This window comes from Strongylocentrotus purpuratus, unplaced genomic scaffold (genome assembly GCF_000002235.5).
Source record: "Strongylocentrotus purpuratus isolate Spur 01 unplaced genomic scaffold, Spur_5.0 spur5_scaffold_11, whole genome shotgun sequence".
Taxonomy (NCBI): domain Eukaryota; kingdom Metazoa; phylum Echinodermata; class Echinoidea; order Camarodonta; family Strongylocentrotidae; genus Strongylocentrotus; species Strongylocentrotus purpuratus.
This window is the reverse complement of record NW_022145596.1, coordinates 28,342,022-28,356,556: the sequence shown is the minus strand read 5'-3', so window position 1 is coordinate 28,356,556 and position 14,535 is coordinate 28,342,022. Positions and strand designations below refer to the sequence as shown.

Here is a 14,535-nt window from a genome sequence, read left to right as displayed (position 1 = left end):
GCTCATTACTCAGCCAGTATACATTTTCTTCCAAAATTGTTTGGCACATGTCATTTATTTGTAATCTTGAACATTAAGTGTAAGTTTCGTTGGATTCTGTGAGAATTAATTTTTTTTACCAGAACTGGAGTTTATCTTTAACTTCGGAATCACTGTTCGATTCACAAAAAAGTTCTTTTCTTGGCCGTTCGTCTTCAAATTTTTTACTTTCGACTGATCGTTCAGTATCCCTGTCATTGTTTCTGCTGTCTACCTCGACCAGTTGGTGTAACTTTGGAGGTTTCAATAATAGAATCGGACCCATTCGCAAGCGTTGCGTCCTTCCCTTATCCATCATTCAGGACGTTACTTCCAGACTTCGTTTCCAGCAATTTTCTTGGCTATTCGTCATGTCTTCAAATCTTTCACTTTCGAATGGTCACTCAGTATCCCAGTCATTGTTTCTGCTTTGTACATTGACCAGTTGCTGTGACTCTGGAGGTTCTGTTGCAGCTTCTCTGCTGTAGGGTACGGGTAAACCAAGGATCGGACGTTCCGCTTGACTGCATTGGTGGCGTGCTTCGCAAAGAAATCTTTCTTGATCATGATGCATTCAGCGCCTCGACTCACCTGGAACGGAGATGTAAGAATTAACATTTTATTTCTCAAGTTAGGGGACAATTCATCACAAGCAATTTCTTTTTATTTCCTTCACAATAAGACAAAATTTGAATATTGCAAAGACCTTTCGTTTCTGACACATGCTGAATATCATGGTTCATCAATTTCATATGTTTCTCTTTTAGGAACTGACATCTCATTTTTCTCTTCTTTTTTTGCAAAAAAGTAACATTACCGTAAGTCATAAGCAATCCCGAAAACATAGCGCACAAAGTCAGCACTTTTCTTCTCATTGAAGATGGTCAAAATGTGGCAAGAGAAATGCCATATCACAATAATAATGCCATACGGTAACATGATCAAGAAAAGGAGAATTGTAATAAAGTCGGGCGACCAAGAATGAATATTGTTGGAGAGATTGTTGGAGTAAAGGAATAAGTGAAAGGTAGATAAGAGAGACAAAGATAGACAGGTGTGAGAGACGGGAACATGTAATAGAGAGAAGGAAATGCAGATCGGAAGCCTTGGGCGGAGTCGGAATATGATTGAGGCGGAGTCGGAATATGATTGAGGAGGAGAAAATTCCAACTAGCTAAAAACTCACCAGACTAACAGATGATTGTTCATCGTCGAAGCCGTAATCAAAGTCGAGTGAAGATAGACCCTGTCAGACAAAAGAAGAAGCAAAAAACAAAACGTTATTTGTCATTTCTGTGAAAAGCCCTTGCTATCAACTCGATGCATATTCTGGTATGAATACACATATTAGTTTGTCTATGTCAGTTTTACATTTTATTTTTATTTCTATTTTTTTCCACATACGGGAAGGATCACCCTTTCCAGCTAAAAACTGGTCTTCAAAGGAGTCCATGTTAAAAACAAGACAGGAAATGTTTTCTATTTACATTTGTTTTTGTTTTTTGTTTTGTTCTCTCTCAAACGACATAAACATTCAATCCTCAAAATAAACCAGATATATATTTCGAGAATAGGAAATCGTCACGTGAATGCAAAAGTAAGTTTGTTTTTTAATGATTAATCATGAATATATTTCACAAGTCTTAGAGAGGAATATCAACATATAGTTATTTAGAGGAACTTCCTCATCTGTCGTTATTGCAAGTAAGTTTTAAAGAAAATTATGAGCAATTTACCACCATCAAACAATTCCAAAACATGTGTCTCAGAAAAGAAAAAACATTCTTTATTTAGGAAATTGAATTCTTTCAAATGTTCAAATGTACAGACACTGAAAATTCATAAAAGAACGATAATCCTTAAATTACAGTTCAGCAATGAATTGCATCCATACACTAGATGAGAGAGAAAACACAAGATACTTACAAAGCAATCTTTAGGTTGGAGTAGCTCGACTTGGATGAAGACGGAGATTCCCTTTCTATCTGTAGGAATGGAGGCTCGACGCCGCCGCAGAGAATCAGCTGAGACATTGATGTTTGGAGGAGATACCTGATGAATGTAACAAGACAATTTATTGAATGACGGATTGATTGAATGATTGATTGAATAGCTGATTGATTGATTGAATGATTGATCGAATGATTGATTAAATAGCTGATTGATAGATTAAATGATTGATTGAATAGCTGATTGATTGATTAAATGATTGATTGAATAGCTGATTGATTGATTTAATGATTGATTGAATGATTGATTGAATAGCTCATTGATTGATTAAATGATTGATTGAATAGCTGATTGATTGATTAAATGATTGATTGAATAGCTGATTGATTGATTAAATGATTGATTAAATAGCTGATTGATTGATTAAATGATTGATTGAATGACTGATTGATTGAATGATTGATTGAAAGACTGATTGATTGAATGATTGATTGAATGAAAGAATGGCTGACTGATCGGTAGAGTGATTGATTGAATGACTGATTGATTGAACGACTGATTGATTTAATGATTGATTGAATGAATGACTGATTGAATGACTGATTGATTGAACGACTGATTAATTTAATGAATTGATTGATTTTACATTACGCTACTCCAATATATTGTTTGATTGGGTGTTTCATTGGTTAGTCAATTTATTGTTTTTAATGACTGATCCTTATCGGTTGATCAACTGATATGTTTTATTAGAATGGTGATATTAAGAAAACAATCAATGGCATCTCTTCCTACAGTTCATTTAATCTGTACGAAAAGAAATGTCGAGTTGGGCATATGTTAAAATAATACATACCGATCTCCTTTTCTTTTCCCTATTGCTGTTCGAGCGTTTTGCTTTCCCCGACGAGAAATCCCGGAACGTACTTCGAGAAAACGACTGGCGGGAGGGCGTGGCACCTTTTCTCATGTCGATGATTGGCAAGGTAGCAGTCATGTGATTGGTCACATGGTTGGTCATGTGAGAGACCATGTGACTTGGTAGATTGTCCATATCATCCTCATCGCTCTCTGAGAGGGTTTTGGTTCGAGTGAGGAAGGTGGGTGTGTCCGAGAGGCTTCGGATATCCATGTGTTGAAGCGTGATCTGAACAAATGGAATATACATGTATTCAAGATATAGCACTGTCAAAATTCAATCATATGGTATGGTTTGGTTTGGGCTCGGTTTAATTCTTTGTGTGTATCATATAGGCCTACATACATACATACGAACATAAAAATTGATAGTAATTTAAAATTAAATAAGATGGATTGCTCTATTAAGAGCCATTAATCAAATGGCTTTGTTCTTCCTAGAGTTCCAAATTTGTATTAGATCTGAAGAGTCGTAGAGATTGATCAATAAAGTTCTGGAAAGATAAACACTTTATCTATCAAGAACAAGTAATATCATCAAAATTATGTAATGAAAAATGGTAACAAAAAATTGTTCCAACTGTATGAGCAACAATGTAAATAGAATATCGCTTAATTATTGTATGAGAGCTAGCCTAATGAAATAGATAATTCAAAACCCAATTCTGATACCCTGATCGTATCTGTAGAAATATGGCAACAATTATTGGTGTCAATTATCGCCCTGGATACTACGCAATGTTTTCATGACAGCTTACCGATCGGCTGTGTTGGCCCAACATCGCCCTCTTCGGCGAGGAGACCTTAAGCGGCTTGATATCGGGGAGGGACAAGGTCTTGCTCCGTAGACGAGAATCCACTCCATTATCTGAGGAAATTTGAATTGAGAATGACATGAATAGTACATGGCTACATAGTCCGTCTGATAGGGGATAGAATACGAGACGTGAACAATCCAGCGGCGTATCCAGACATCAATAAACAGGGGCGAAATCCCACCTGAGAGGAAATGAAAAGTACATGGGCTGCCCATTATAGGTCATGTGCATGGGGGAGGGGGCTTCAGACAGTAGAAGGGGCAATACTCGTGCTTCCTTTACTTTCTGCTGGATATTCTACGCCATCATTTTACTTTTTTTTGGTGCTCCCTGTACTTTGGGGTTTAAATGTGGAAAGTGGCATATGAAACTCCGAAGAGATAAGAACACAAGTAGATAATATATAAGGAGAAAAGTGAAAGTATTAGGGGGCATGCATCACACAAGCATCGCTTCTGTTACGCATGCCCCATCGTTTCGATGTATGCATTTAGGTCTATAAACCATTATCCGCCTTATTTCCCCTTTTCCCAGTATTTTTTGGTCGTTTTGTCTGATATACGAATTTAAACCTGTTTTATGTCAAATATTGAGTCAACATGTATCATGTACATGCTTTATATACTGAAACGGACATATTATGTCCGTTTCAGTATCTTAGTTTTTAGTTCTATTTATTAAATAGAACTAAAAACTAAGATCAAGAGAAAGAATGAGGGTGTGAGGGTAATTAACTTGAGATGAAAACGTTTGTGTTTACCTGTCATCGTTGTTGATTCTAGACGTGAGGCCCTATCATCAGCTAACGCCTCTTTCCCTGGATGAAGGCTTGGCTTGACAGCCTTCAGCGGCATCAAAACTTGGCACGTACCCTAAGTATTGTACACCAAAAAGAAAGAAAAAATGTTAACATCGGAATTTCCGGATAAAATGTTTGAGTGGGTAAATTGGTTTGAAATAATGTGATTGATCCCGAATTTTTCTCTCTGATGATCTGATGATAAAGGAACCGTGATCTATGATAAACAATATTCAAATTAAGAAGTTCCAGCATAGTATTTAAACAAAATATTATACGATTTTAAAATAATGATGATGACGATGACAGTGATGATAATGATGATATTATTATGTTTAGTATTATCATTATTAGTAGTAGTAGTATTAGTAGTAGTAGTAGTAGTAGTAGTAGTAGTAGTAGTAGTAGTAGTAGTAGTAGTAGTAGTAGTAGTAGTATTACTGTGGATTTATATACCTTTGATTTTAAAAAAGATGACATTATATGATTGTACGTCATTTCAATATATAATTTTCCAAGTTTTTTTGGTCTAAACCCTATAATTTATTTCAAAATGAAAGAGCAAATTTCTTCTAAATATCTCACCGATTTTATGACGTAAATCCATTCTGACTTGGCACTGTCTTTCACTATCACTTGTCCACGTCTGTACAAGGGAAAGAAAACAACGAGACACTTTTGTTTATTTTAATCACCCAGTTAAACAAATTCCGAAAATATATTCCTCACTCTTGAAATGCCTAATCACAAATCAATAATCATAACTTTTTTTATAAAGAAAGACATCAGAAAGAAACCAATTATATTAGTAGGCAGGAAAAGTTCTCGAGTAACATATTTCTTGGGAAGGGGTTTGGGGATTGGGTGTTCTTGTATTCATTTACTATATGCGCTTCTGATTTTCTTTTATGGGGAGGCGGGGGCGGTGGCTTGACGTTTTCTTTCTTTCTTTATTTCCTTATCATTATTGGGGGGGGGGGGGGCTTGTAGAACCACTATTGTCAGTGCGGCTTACATTATATCTATTTTTCAAGAACACAATTATGAACTATCGGAATCATCCATTCTCAATTCCAGGTTCTGGAATACCTTGTTTTACTGGGAATTAAACAATCAAATTCTCTAAGTCAACTTGATGATTTTGAAATAAAATGAAATAATAATCCAAAATTCAAAAACAGAAACAAACCCAATAAATGTGAAATAGAATTGTCTATATAATCATGACAATAAAAGCAATAATTTACTAATAAGGATTTTATTGATTTAATCATCATTAACTCTAGAATCATAAAGGTAGTTTTATCAGTACTCTCTCCATAATGTATTATAAAAGTCTACTTACTTATAGAAGTGGAAGAGACACATTTCAGGATGCTGTTTGAGAATCTCCATCGGCCAGTACTTGATGAAGTTGATTTGTCTACGGAAAGAAACAGATGAGAACAAGAATAATAATTCAGGTTGGTTTTGATAACCAGTGAAGATCAAATCACTCAGGCAGGCGCGTACGCAGGGGGGAGGGGGTTTGGGGGTCGAACCCCCTCAATTTGTTTGTATGTGTGTTAAAGGGTAACCTTACCCCCCCCCCCCCCCCCGAACTGAACGAAATATCGGGCGGCCAAATTTTCAAATTTTCGGTAGAATTTTATGTGCTCTTACCCCATCTCACCCAATGAGGCAATCTCACTCTCTGTCTCTCTGTCTGTCTCTCTCTCTCTTGCTGTCAAGCATATACTTATATCCCATTCTCTCTCTCTTTCCCTCCCTCCTTCACCACCTTCTTACCTTAGAAACTTGACATGCTCGGGTTCCTGGCCTGGCGCCTGCCCTCTCATGAAGATATCGAAGAAGTCTTCACGGGTGATGGCGAGGAGATGAACGGGGCCCTGGCTCGACACCGTCGCCGTCCGTCTGCCGTGGTGGAGGATGGCGATCTCACCGAAGCTGCTCCCTCGTCGCAGCACAGCAACCGTTCTCATGCTTGATTCACCCGTATCAGGGTTGTTCGATAAGATGCTGACGACAACTGCAGGTAACAACAGATAGAACAGATAAATGATAAATGAAAAGATGAAGAGGTGTCATCAGACTGTGGATAACATGACTCGCGGTTAGAGTTCCGCCGCAGCATTCATATCCGTTGGCAAGACATTCATTTGAATTTGCTACTCTCCACCCTGGTGTAGTAAATGGGTAACTGGTAGGAATTTATTCATTGAATGCTTTTGGCGCCTTAGTGCAGCTTGGCTACAGCCAGGTTAATCATTGTATTTTGTAGGTACCTTGAGCATCCCCTGGGATGGATAGGTGCGCAATATAAATGTAGCTATTATTATTTATTACTCAGATCGCAATCCTTTTGCTAGAATTTTATCTTGGAGGCAGTTTGGATTAAAAACGGTTAAATGATATCGTAACATGTTTCGTAATTTTCCCTCATCGAATTTATTTGAATTACTGATCCCAGGTTTTTAAAAATAAGATTTAGACATATTTCAGTGGTGTATCCAGAAGTAGATAAGGAAATGGGGGGGGGGGGGGGGCGAACCTTCACATGGGAGGCAGAATATACATTGGCAACCCATGCGATGTAAACATACTGTAGATATATCGCGATTAGTATTTTTCTTTTCTTTTCTTGGGAGGGGGGGGGGGGGGTAGTGCTCAAACAGGTGCCTAAACTTCCTGCATCAATTATTCTGGATATACAAAGAATAACAAAACTGTTTACAATGGAAGGGATGCTTACCTGACCCGGAAATGACGAAATAGAAATTTTCTGCATAATGACCCTGTCTAATAATGACCCGTTTTGGAGGAATACTGGAAAGTAAAGACAAACATTAGAAGACGAATCTAATTAAACTTCCAAATGTCAATCAAGCAACGAGGTTTTGCATGAAAGAAAAGAGGTTTTGTAAAATGCCAAATCATGGTAATGTTGAATTATTCGTGTCTTTTGTAGTTTCCTTTAACTCCTGAATGCTTATTTTCTTCATTCTTCATGTCGACAACCATCTCTTCCTTTATTTAATCCACTTCTTACATGATTTAATATGCATAATGATAATAATTTATTTTCTTACAAGAAAATGTATAGGGCTTCATACAACTAACAATACTTTTTCTACCATCTGAAAGCCAATCCCTTTCCCTGAATTAATCAAACGGTTACTTTTTTCTTTGATTTGTGCAATCTCATTTGTTTTAATTGTGCAAAACTATTCAATGATACTCACAATTCATACCACGCAACTTTGACAAGTTTTTCTTGCATATGAAGCGGGTACTCGGCGAATGATTTCATCGTCTGCAATCCAATTAGAGCCTGTAAAATTAACCAGAAACTTATACTTACAGAATATGATTGTCTTGTTCGAGGTCATAATCTTTCCATCAGTTTCGACGAAACCTATCAAGACTTCGAAGTAATATCTTACTGACAAAATAAAAACATTGTATGCTCCGACAAACTTATTACATTTAAACCTTACCAAGTTGAATTTCAAGTTCAGAATTATTTTAAATTCCATAAAGAGAAAAATAAATGTTAATAGATATACATAAAAATGCAACAAATTTCAAACTACAAAAGATGCTATCATAAGAATAAAGTATAGAAGTGATTAAAATGTTCATGAACCTTTATGGTGATTGAAAACATCTGGTGCTCTGTCGAGACAACACCCCTTTATATGAATATTATAGTTATAATAGGATAATTTGTGTTATTGTATTTGATAAATGATACGGGTAAATCGTTACAACTCTAAAAACTTACCACTCCTAATTGTTCCTTTGTTCTCACATAGCTTGGAGAGCTCAACACGTTCTTCACTTCTTGTGTGATTCCAACCTATACGGAGAAAGGGGAAGGGGTTGGGGGAAGTACGAAGGGGATAGGAGGGGGAAGAGAGAGAGAGAGAGAGAGAGAGAGATAAAACGAGAGGAAAAGTGAGTGTGTGAGAGAGAGAGAGAGAGAGAGAGAGAGAGAGAGAGAGAGAGAGAGATGGGAGGAGAAGGTGACAGAACATTAATGTTTATGATATATTGCAATATATACCACATACATTGGGATGGGATAAGATAATACTTGTTTGTAAGCTTGCTTGGACCCAAATTTATATCAGACTTCTTTTTTCTTCATATCGTCTTGTGAAGATGTGAAAACACCATCATTTAACCCCGCATGCAATTAAAATCTAATTTGTTATTAATTAAAGTGGTAATCAATCCTGAATCAATAATAATTGTTCACATTCGCATGTCTAAGTAATAAGAATTTAAATTAACACGGGCAGAAGGAGCATACCTCTTTCTTGACCTTGAAGTAGTTCCGGTCAAAAGAGAGGCCAGACATCTTCATGTTATCAGATTGGTATTCCTCCGCGAGGCTGGTGAATGTGTGTGGCTCAATACGTTCACTCTCCTTTTTGGTTCTGTGAGGTGATGTAGAATGACAAATGATTTACTTGACACAATCAAAATTCTATGAAATTTCTTTTTGAAACACATATCAAACCTAACAAAAATGAAGAACAAGAAGAACAAGAACAAGGGGAGAAGAAGAAGAAGGAGGAGGAGGAGAAGGAGGAGGAGGAGGAGAAGGAGGAGGAGGAGGAGAAGAAGACGACGATGATTGAAAAGGAGGAGGAGAAGGAGGAGGAGAAGAAGAAGAAGGAGGAGGAGGAGGAGAAGAAGACGACGATGATTGAAAAGGAGGAGGAGAAAAAGAAGGAGGAGGAGGAGAGGGAGAAGGAGGAGAAGAAGGAAGAAGAAGAGTAGTAGAGGAGAAGGAGAAGACAACATTTTTTCATTAGCTCCCAGGGCATTCATGACGTTTACGCTTAACTTTAAACATACTGAGGACATTAACGGCTTAGACAAAAGCGCCATCAGACAGTACATTAAGCAATCATTCACAATTACGAAATGACAAAAGGAAGTCATTCTTAGTTTTCCAACACTAATGGGCCGAATCGAGGTCAAAATAAGTGAAATGTTAGGACGTCTCTAAGTACGTTGTTCCCCTTTCATCATCTGGATCATCAAGGTGTACACGCTAAGCCTAGCCTAAGGCACGAAGTGGAAAGGTGTCTATCCTATTGATCTCCATTCATAAATTCTGGTTTCAAAACACCTTTCCTTATTGTATTATTGGGAGTCAAAACAGAATTCGTACACCTCCATATTTCGATCCGTATTATCATTTGACATGTTTGATGTGTAAATAAAGTAAAGTGTTCAAAGACGCCTTATGGTTATATTCGGGCTGGAAATCCTTAATTATTCTCGGTTTAAAAAAAAACAAGGAAAAGAGAAGGAAAGAAAGGGCATCAGGATATGAATAATCAATAAGCGATATTGGCTTTATATTGCACCTAATATGAATGTCTCTCAGCGCGCTACATAATCACTCAAACACAATGCGTGCATCATCTCCACTCCCTGGTAACTATAAATTATAGAACTACGAGAGAGAAAATACTGTCATTTCATTCACAATGGCACTGGGCGTCCTATCACATCCCCATATCCTCCTGGGTACGGAACGGCCGAACCGAACCGAGGGCTCCTTGCTCGAACCCATGACATTTGTATCTCGAGTCCATTGTTCAAACCACACGACTACAACAACATGAAGGAGAAAAGTAGTTTACAGAATGTATATTTACTAATCAAAGTGGTAAACTAGGTTGACTGTCCCTTCCTTTTGAAACGGCATACAACATGGTTTCAACTATAAATATCTGGCAAAGGCTTAAAGACATTTTGTACGCTGGATAACTGCCTAGTACATCACACATTCATAAATTGTATATGGGTACATTTTGCTGTAGAATGCTTTATTTTGATAGTATGTGCGGTCAACAGAAGAATCTTAATATGCCCGAGCAAACCATTTTGTTAATGAAGTGTTTTGTTGTTTTAACTGTTCGTGTCAGATCCATAAAGGGTCAGAGAATGAAATGTAAAAAAGAGAGAGAGAGAGAGAGAGAGAGAGAGAGAGAGAAAGCAAAACAAAAAGGAAATTAAAGACATAAAAAGATGTAGAGAGAGAGACAGAGACAGAGAGAGACAGACAGAGACAGACAGAACAGACAGACAGAGAACAAAAGACGAAATTATATATAAATAGAGAGAGAGAGGGGGGGGGCAATGTGTGTTCAAAGAGACTTAATAATGTTGGTTTAGTCAAGTTCTACTAGTGAAACAGGGATTGTTATTCGACACTTGTTTGATTTATAGATTGTATTCTATTCGATGAAATATTTCGGTTCATTAAGATTAATTAAGATTCCCACTCGCCTTTGTCCATCAGACAGAAATATTTACACAGACCCTTTTTCTCTAATTAGAAAGCCGTAAGCTCAGATTGCATTTGATGAACTTAATTATTATCCCGTCCTAAAAATAGCTCTCTCTCTCTCTCTCTCTATTTCTCTCTGTACCTCTCTCTCTCTCTCTCTCTCTCTCTGCCTCTCTCTCTCTCTCTCTCTCTCTCTCTCTCTCTATCTCTCTCTCCCTACCCCTCATTTAATTTATCTACAATACAACTGGTAAATATTGTAGTAAGTTTAGAAATACTACATGTTTCTAAACTTTTTTTTTTCTTTAGCAGGGTTACTTTCCATGATTTTTAAGGATTCTCAAAATCAAATTAGTAATAGTCACATGTTTAGTATAAACGGCCCTAAATCAATTTACGGATGTCATGTTTTCGAATGCCCGCATCAAACTACTGAAGTGATCCCTGTTTTCGGCATTGTATACCCTATACAAACCGATATTTTATCAATTTACTTTCCTCGTAAAACCCGTAACTGAATAACTAATCATAGAACAGCTGAAAGTTGCAGCAACAGCACGCTCAAGCCCACTCTCAACCAATGAACGCCTAAATAATTTGTCGATGATCTCATTAAATATTAACTGGAGAACACAGCCGAAATATCAGCGATCTGCTAATATACAAACGTTTTTTGGTTCTATAATAATCATTATCAATTATGTCTGTGTTATCCTGAGTTTGCTTGGTTCTACGAAACGAGAGTGATAAAATGATTCGGTATCGTATTTCTGAAGAAAACATTATCAACACGATCAATGCGGCGTCATTCGAACGAGATTTCAAAAAAAATGTATACCTCGTGCTATCTCTTTTTATAAACTAGATGTACATCTCTCTATTCTGTCTGTAACAAACTGAATGCAGAGAAGCTTTATTGATTTTTGTTTCGGTTTTTGCTAACAGATTCGTCATTTTATGACTGTACTGAGAGAAACAGTAAACCATTCATGTAGTCGTTGTCATGGTAATGGTGTATGCAAAGGATGGTCCATGTGATAACGTGACCTGACTTTGTTTCCCGCCTTTCTTGTATGAAATAGTGCACTATTTCAGGGATAGTAACTTTTCTATAGAGGCCTACACATCGGTGGCCTCCACACTGAATCCATCAATTCCCTTTGTTAATTGTATTCGAAGAGCGTGATACCTGGTAACAACAACGGGTGAAATATAGACCCTTGTTAGGATTTACTGAAAAGGTTCGAGAGAGAATTACACCGATTATATCAATTCACAAAAGAAATACACCACTTTGGATACTAGATCATGAAGATAGACCAGCTTTTAGGTGAAAATGATGGGCTCGAAATAGAACCTCGTTTGGACCATTTGAAAAGGTTTAGAGAGCGAATTCTATAGATTATATAAATTTCAAAAGAAAACACTCGTCATAAAGGTACTAGATCATACAACTAAGTCAATTATGTGGTGACAACAACGGGGTCAAAAGTAGAAACTCGTTTGGAACTTCTGAAAAAGGTTTTGAGAGAGAATTACACAGATTTTATGAGTTTAAAAAGAAGACATTCTCCATAAGGTAGATAGGACTACAATTTGGTGACAACGAGGGGTCGCGACGGGTCAAATATATCCTCATTCGGATCTATAGTGGAAGGGTGTCGCGAGAGAATTGCACAGATTATAGGATTGCAAAGAAACAGCCATCCACGAGGTTTTGGATATCACTATAACCTCCTTTTATTAAGTTTTTAGACTTCAATATTTGTTGATCTTGCTGGCAAATATAGTTTTCCAGTCAACTGATCAGATCCCTTCGATCAAATAGATCAATTATTGGTCTGTAAAATAAACTGAAATGGGTTATCGATCTGCCCTGTCCGATAAGCCAGTCACACCAACGAGACCGACACCGGACCGACAGTTTACATTACACAAGTTATATTACATCAAATGGCCCAAATAGGGTCATCCTAGTGACCGACGGACCACGAGACCGACAAAACAAAGATATATATTTTAACATATAAAAAAGAAGAAAGAAAAGTCTGAAAGATTCTTGAGACCGACAGCTCACGAAACTGACAAAACAAAGAAAGTGAAGACAGAAAATATTGGTCTCGTGGGCTATATAGGCCAGCAATGATTTGGTCGATTTTGGAGTCAGTTTTTGAGGTATGAGTGAAGAAAGGAGAAGTCAGCAAAGATGGATAACGGTGCAACACCATCGTTTTTATCATTATCTATATGTTCTTTTTTTAATCTTCCATTTCTTCAGCCTACATAAGTTTTTGACAATTTTGATTTATTAGAAGTTCCCCAAAAAGCCAACATACATTCCAAAAATACTTGATTAAATCAAAATCAAATTAAAGTTGTAAGTAATATTAGTAGACCGTTTTGATGCAGAACCTCTGCGAGGTTTGTTGATTGAAGTAACACCCATGGTATAATCAGATAGACAAATAGATGACCCATGATTAAATGAAGGACGGATAACTCTTCAAATTCCCAATCTTCTCATTGAGTATGACTTTATCGGCGAGACGTAAATACACTAGGAGCATTCCAAGACTATTCCATGGTTACCCATAGCAACAGCGCACGCTACCACACTATGCGAACTTATGTCACGTGCATGTAGATTTTGTTTTCTTTTGTATAAGCGATTGAAGATTTTCTAACATCATTCCAATACAGTCTATCTGAATGATAACGAGTTTCAAGAAATATACCCTCCGTGTGAGTATGATTTCCCGCCCATTATGTGCTAGATAAATTACCGTCACCTTGTAAATGGATAGCGTTCACGTCCATTTATTGTACTTAATTGGAAAATAATGGCCCAATGTTTCCTTTCGAAGGTCCCCTTTTTATAGTATTGCCTTTTTGATAATGCATGCAATTTAGTTTCGAAGTTTGTTTGTTGTCGAAGAGATATGAACTCAAAACCTGAGCCATAGTGATACTAGATAATTATACATGAAAAACATTGGTTCTTAGAGTGAGTTTGGGATGACCGAAAGATCCAATTACACTCCTGAAACCTTGCGTATAATGGCGATCGAACCTTTTTGTTTGTTATGTATACTTCGTTTAACTTTTTCAAGTGTCGGTTCCAGATGTGAAAGTGAGATAATATCATACCATGGACTCCGGGATTGTAATCAATAAGTATCGATTTTAAATGCCCGCGGCTTGACCGAGATAAAATTGGAATATCATTCTTTAGTTAGGGTGAATAACTTGGGATAATGAGTAAAATGTCATCAGATTTAAGGTCATAGCTATTGTATGTATTTGCTCATCCATCAATATAATTATACCGAAATAAAGTATAATACAAAGAGGCGATCGAAGTGTGCCGAAATAACTTTGTTACTCATGGAGACAGAGAAATTCATACACAATGTACGTCAACGAAAAAATAATAATTAAAAGAGAGAGGATTGCCCCCCCCCCCCCCCCCCCCCCATCCTTCGCATTCCTCTTCTCTCATATTATTCTATTTTGTCGATTTTTCCAACATCTCCCTTTCATCTATCTGGTTGATTCCTTGTCTGCCTCTCTGTTTCTCTCTGTCTCTGACTCTCTCTCTCTCTGTCTCTCTCTGTCTGTCTGTCTCTCTGTCTCTGTCTCTGTCTCTCTCTCTCTCTCAACCTCTTTCTCTCTTGCTCTCTCTCTCTCCCTCCCTCCCATTTTCTTTTCATGTGGCGTTT

At 37.2% G+C, this 14,535-nt stretch overlaps 1 protein-coding gene across 3 annotated transcripts in view; it reads right to left on the bottom strand.

The window, feature by feature from the left end:
• Positions 1-95: 95 nt before the first annotated feature.
• Positions 96-14,535, bottom strand: part of LOC100893884 — a 28,999-nt gene continuing 14,559 nt past the window's right edge. For all 3 annotated transcript variants that reach the window (XM_030981103.1, XM_011665905.2, XM_030981102.1), the window contains exons 3-15: positions 8,819-8,945; positions 8,288-8,362; positions 7,746-7,834; positions 7,256-7,329; positions 6,292-6,532; positions 5,849-5,926; positions 5,089-5,149; positions 4,465-4,576; positions 3,645-3,754; positions 2,825-3,115; positions 1,945-2,070; positions 1,205-1,264; positions 96-609 (exon numbers count right to left, since the gene is read on the bottom strand). In XM_030981103.1, coding sequence (XP_030836963.1) covers positions 388-609; positions 1,205-1,264; positions 1,945-2,070; positions 2,825-3,115; positions 3,645-3,754; positions 4,465-4,576; positions 5,089-5,149; positions 5,849-5,926; positions 6,292-6,532; positions 7,256-7,329; positions 7,746-7,834; positions 8,288-8,362; positions 8,819-8,945 — 1,666 coding nt within the window. In that variant the 3' untranslated portion in view covers positions 96-387. The remainder of the gene's footprint in view (positions 610-1,204; positions 1,265-1,944; positions 2,071-2,824; positions 3,116-3,644; positions 3,755-4,464; positions 4,577-5,088; positions 5,150-5,848; positions 5,927-6,291; positions 6,533-7,255; positions 7,330-7,745; positions 7,835-8,287; positions 8,363-8,818; positions 8,946-14,535) is intronic.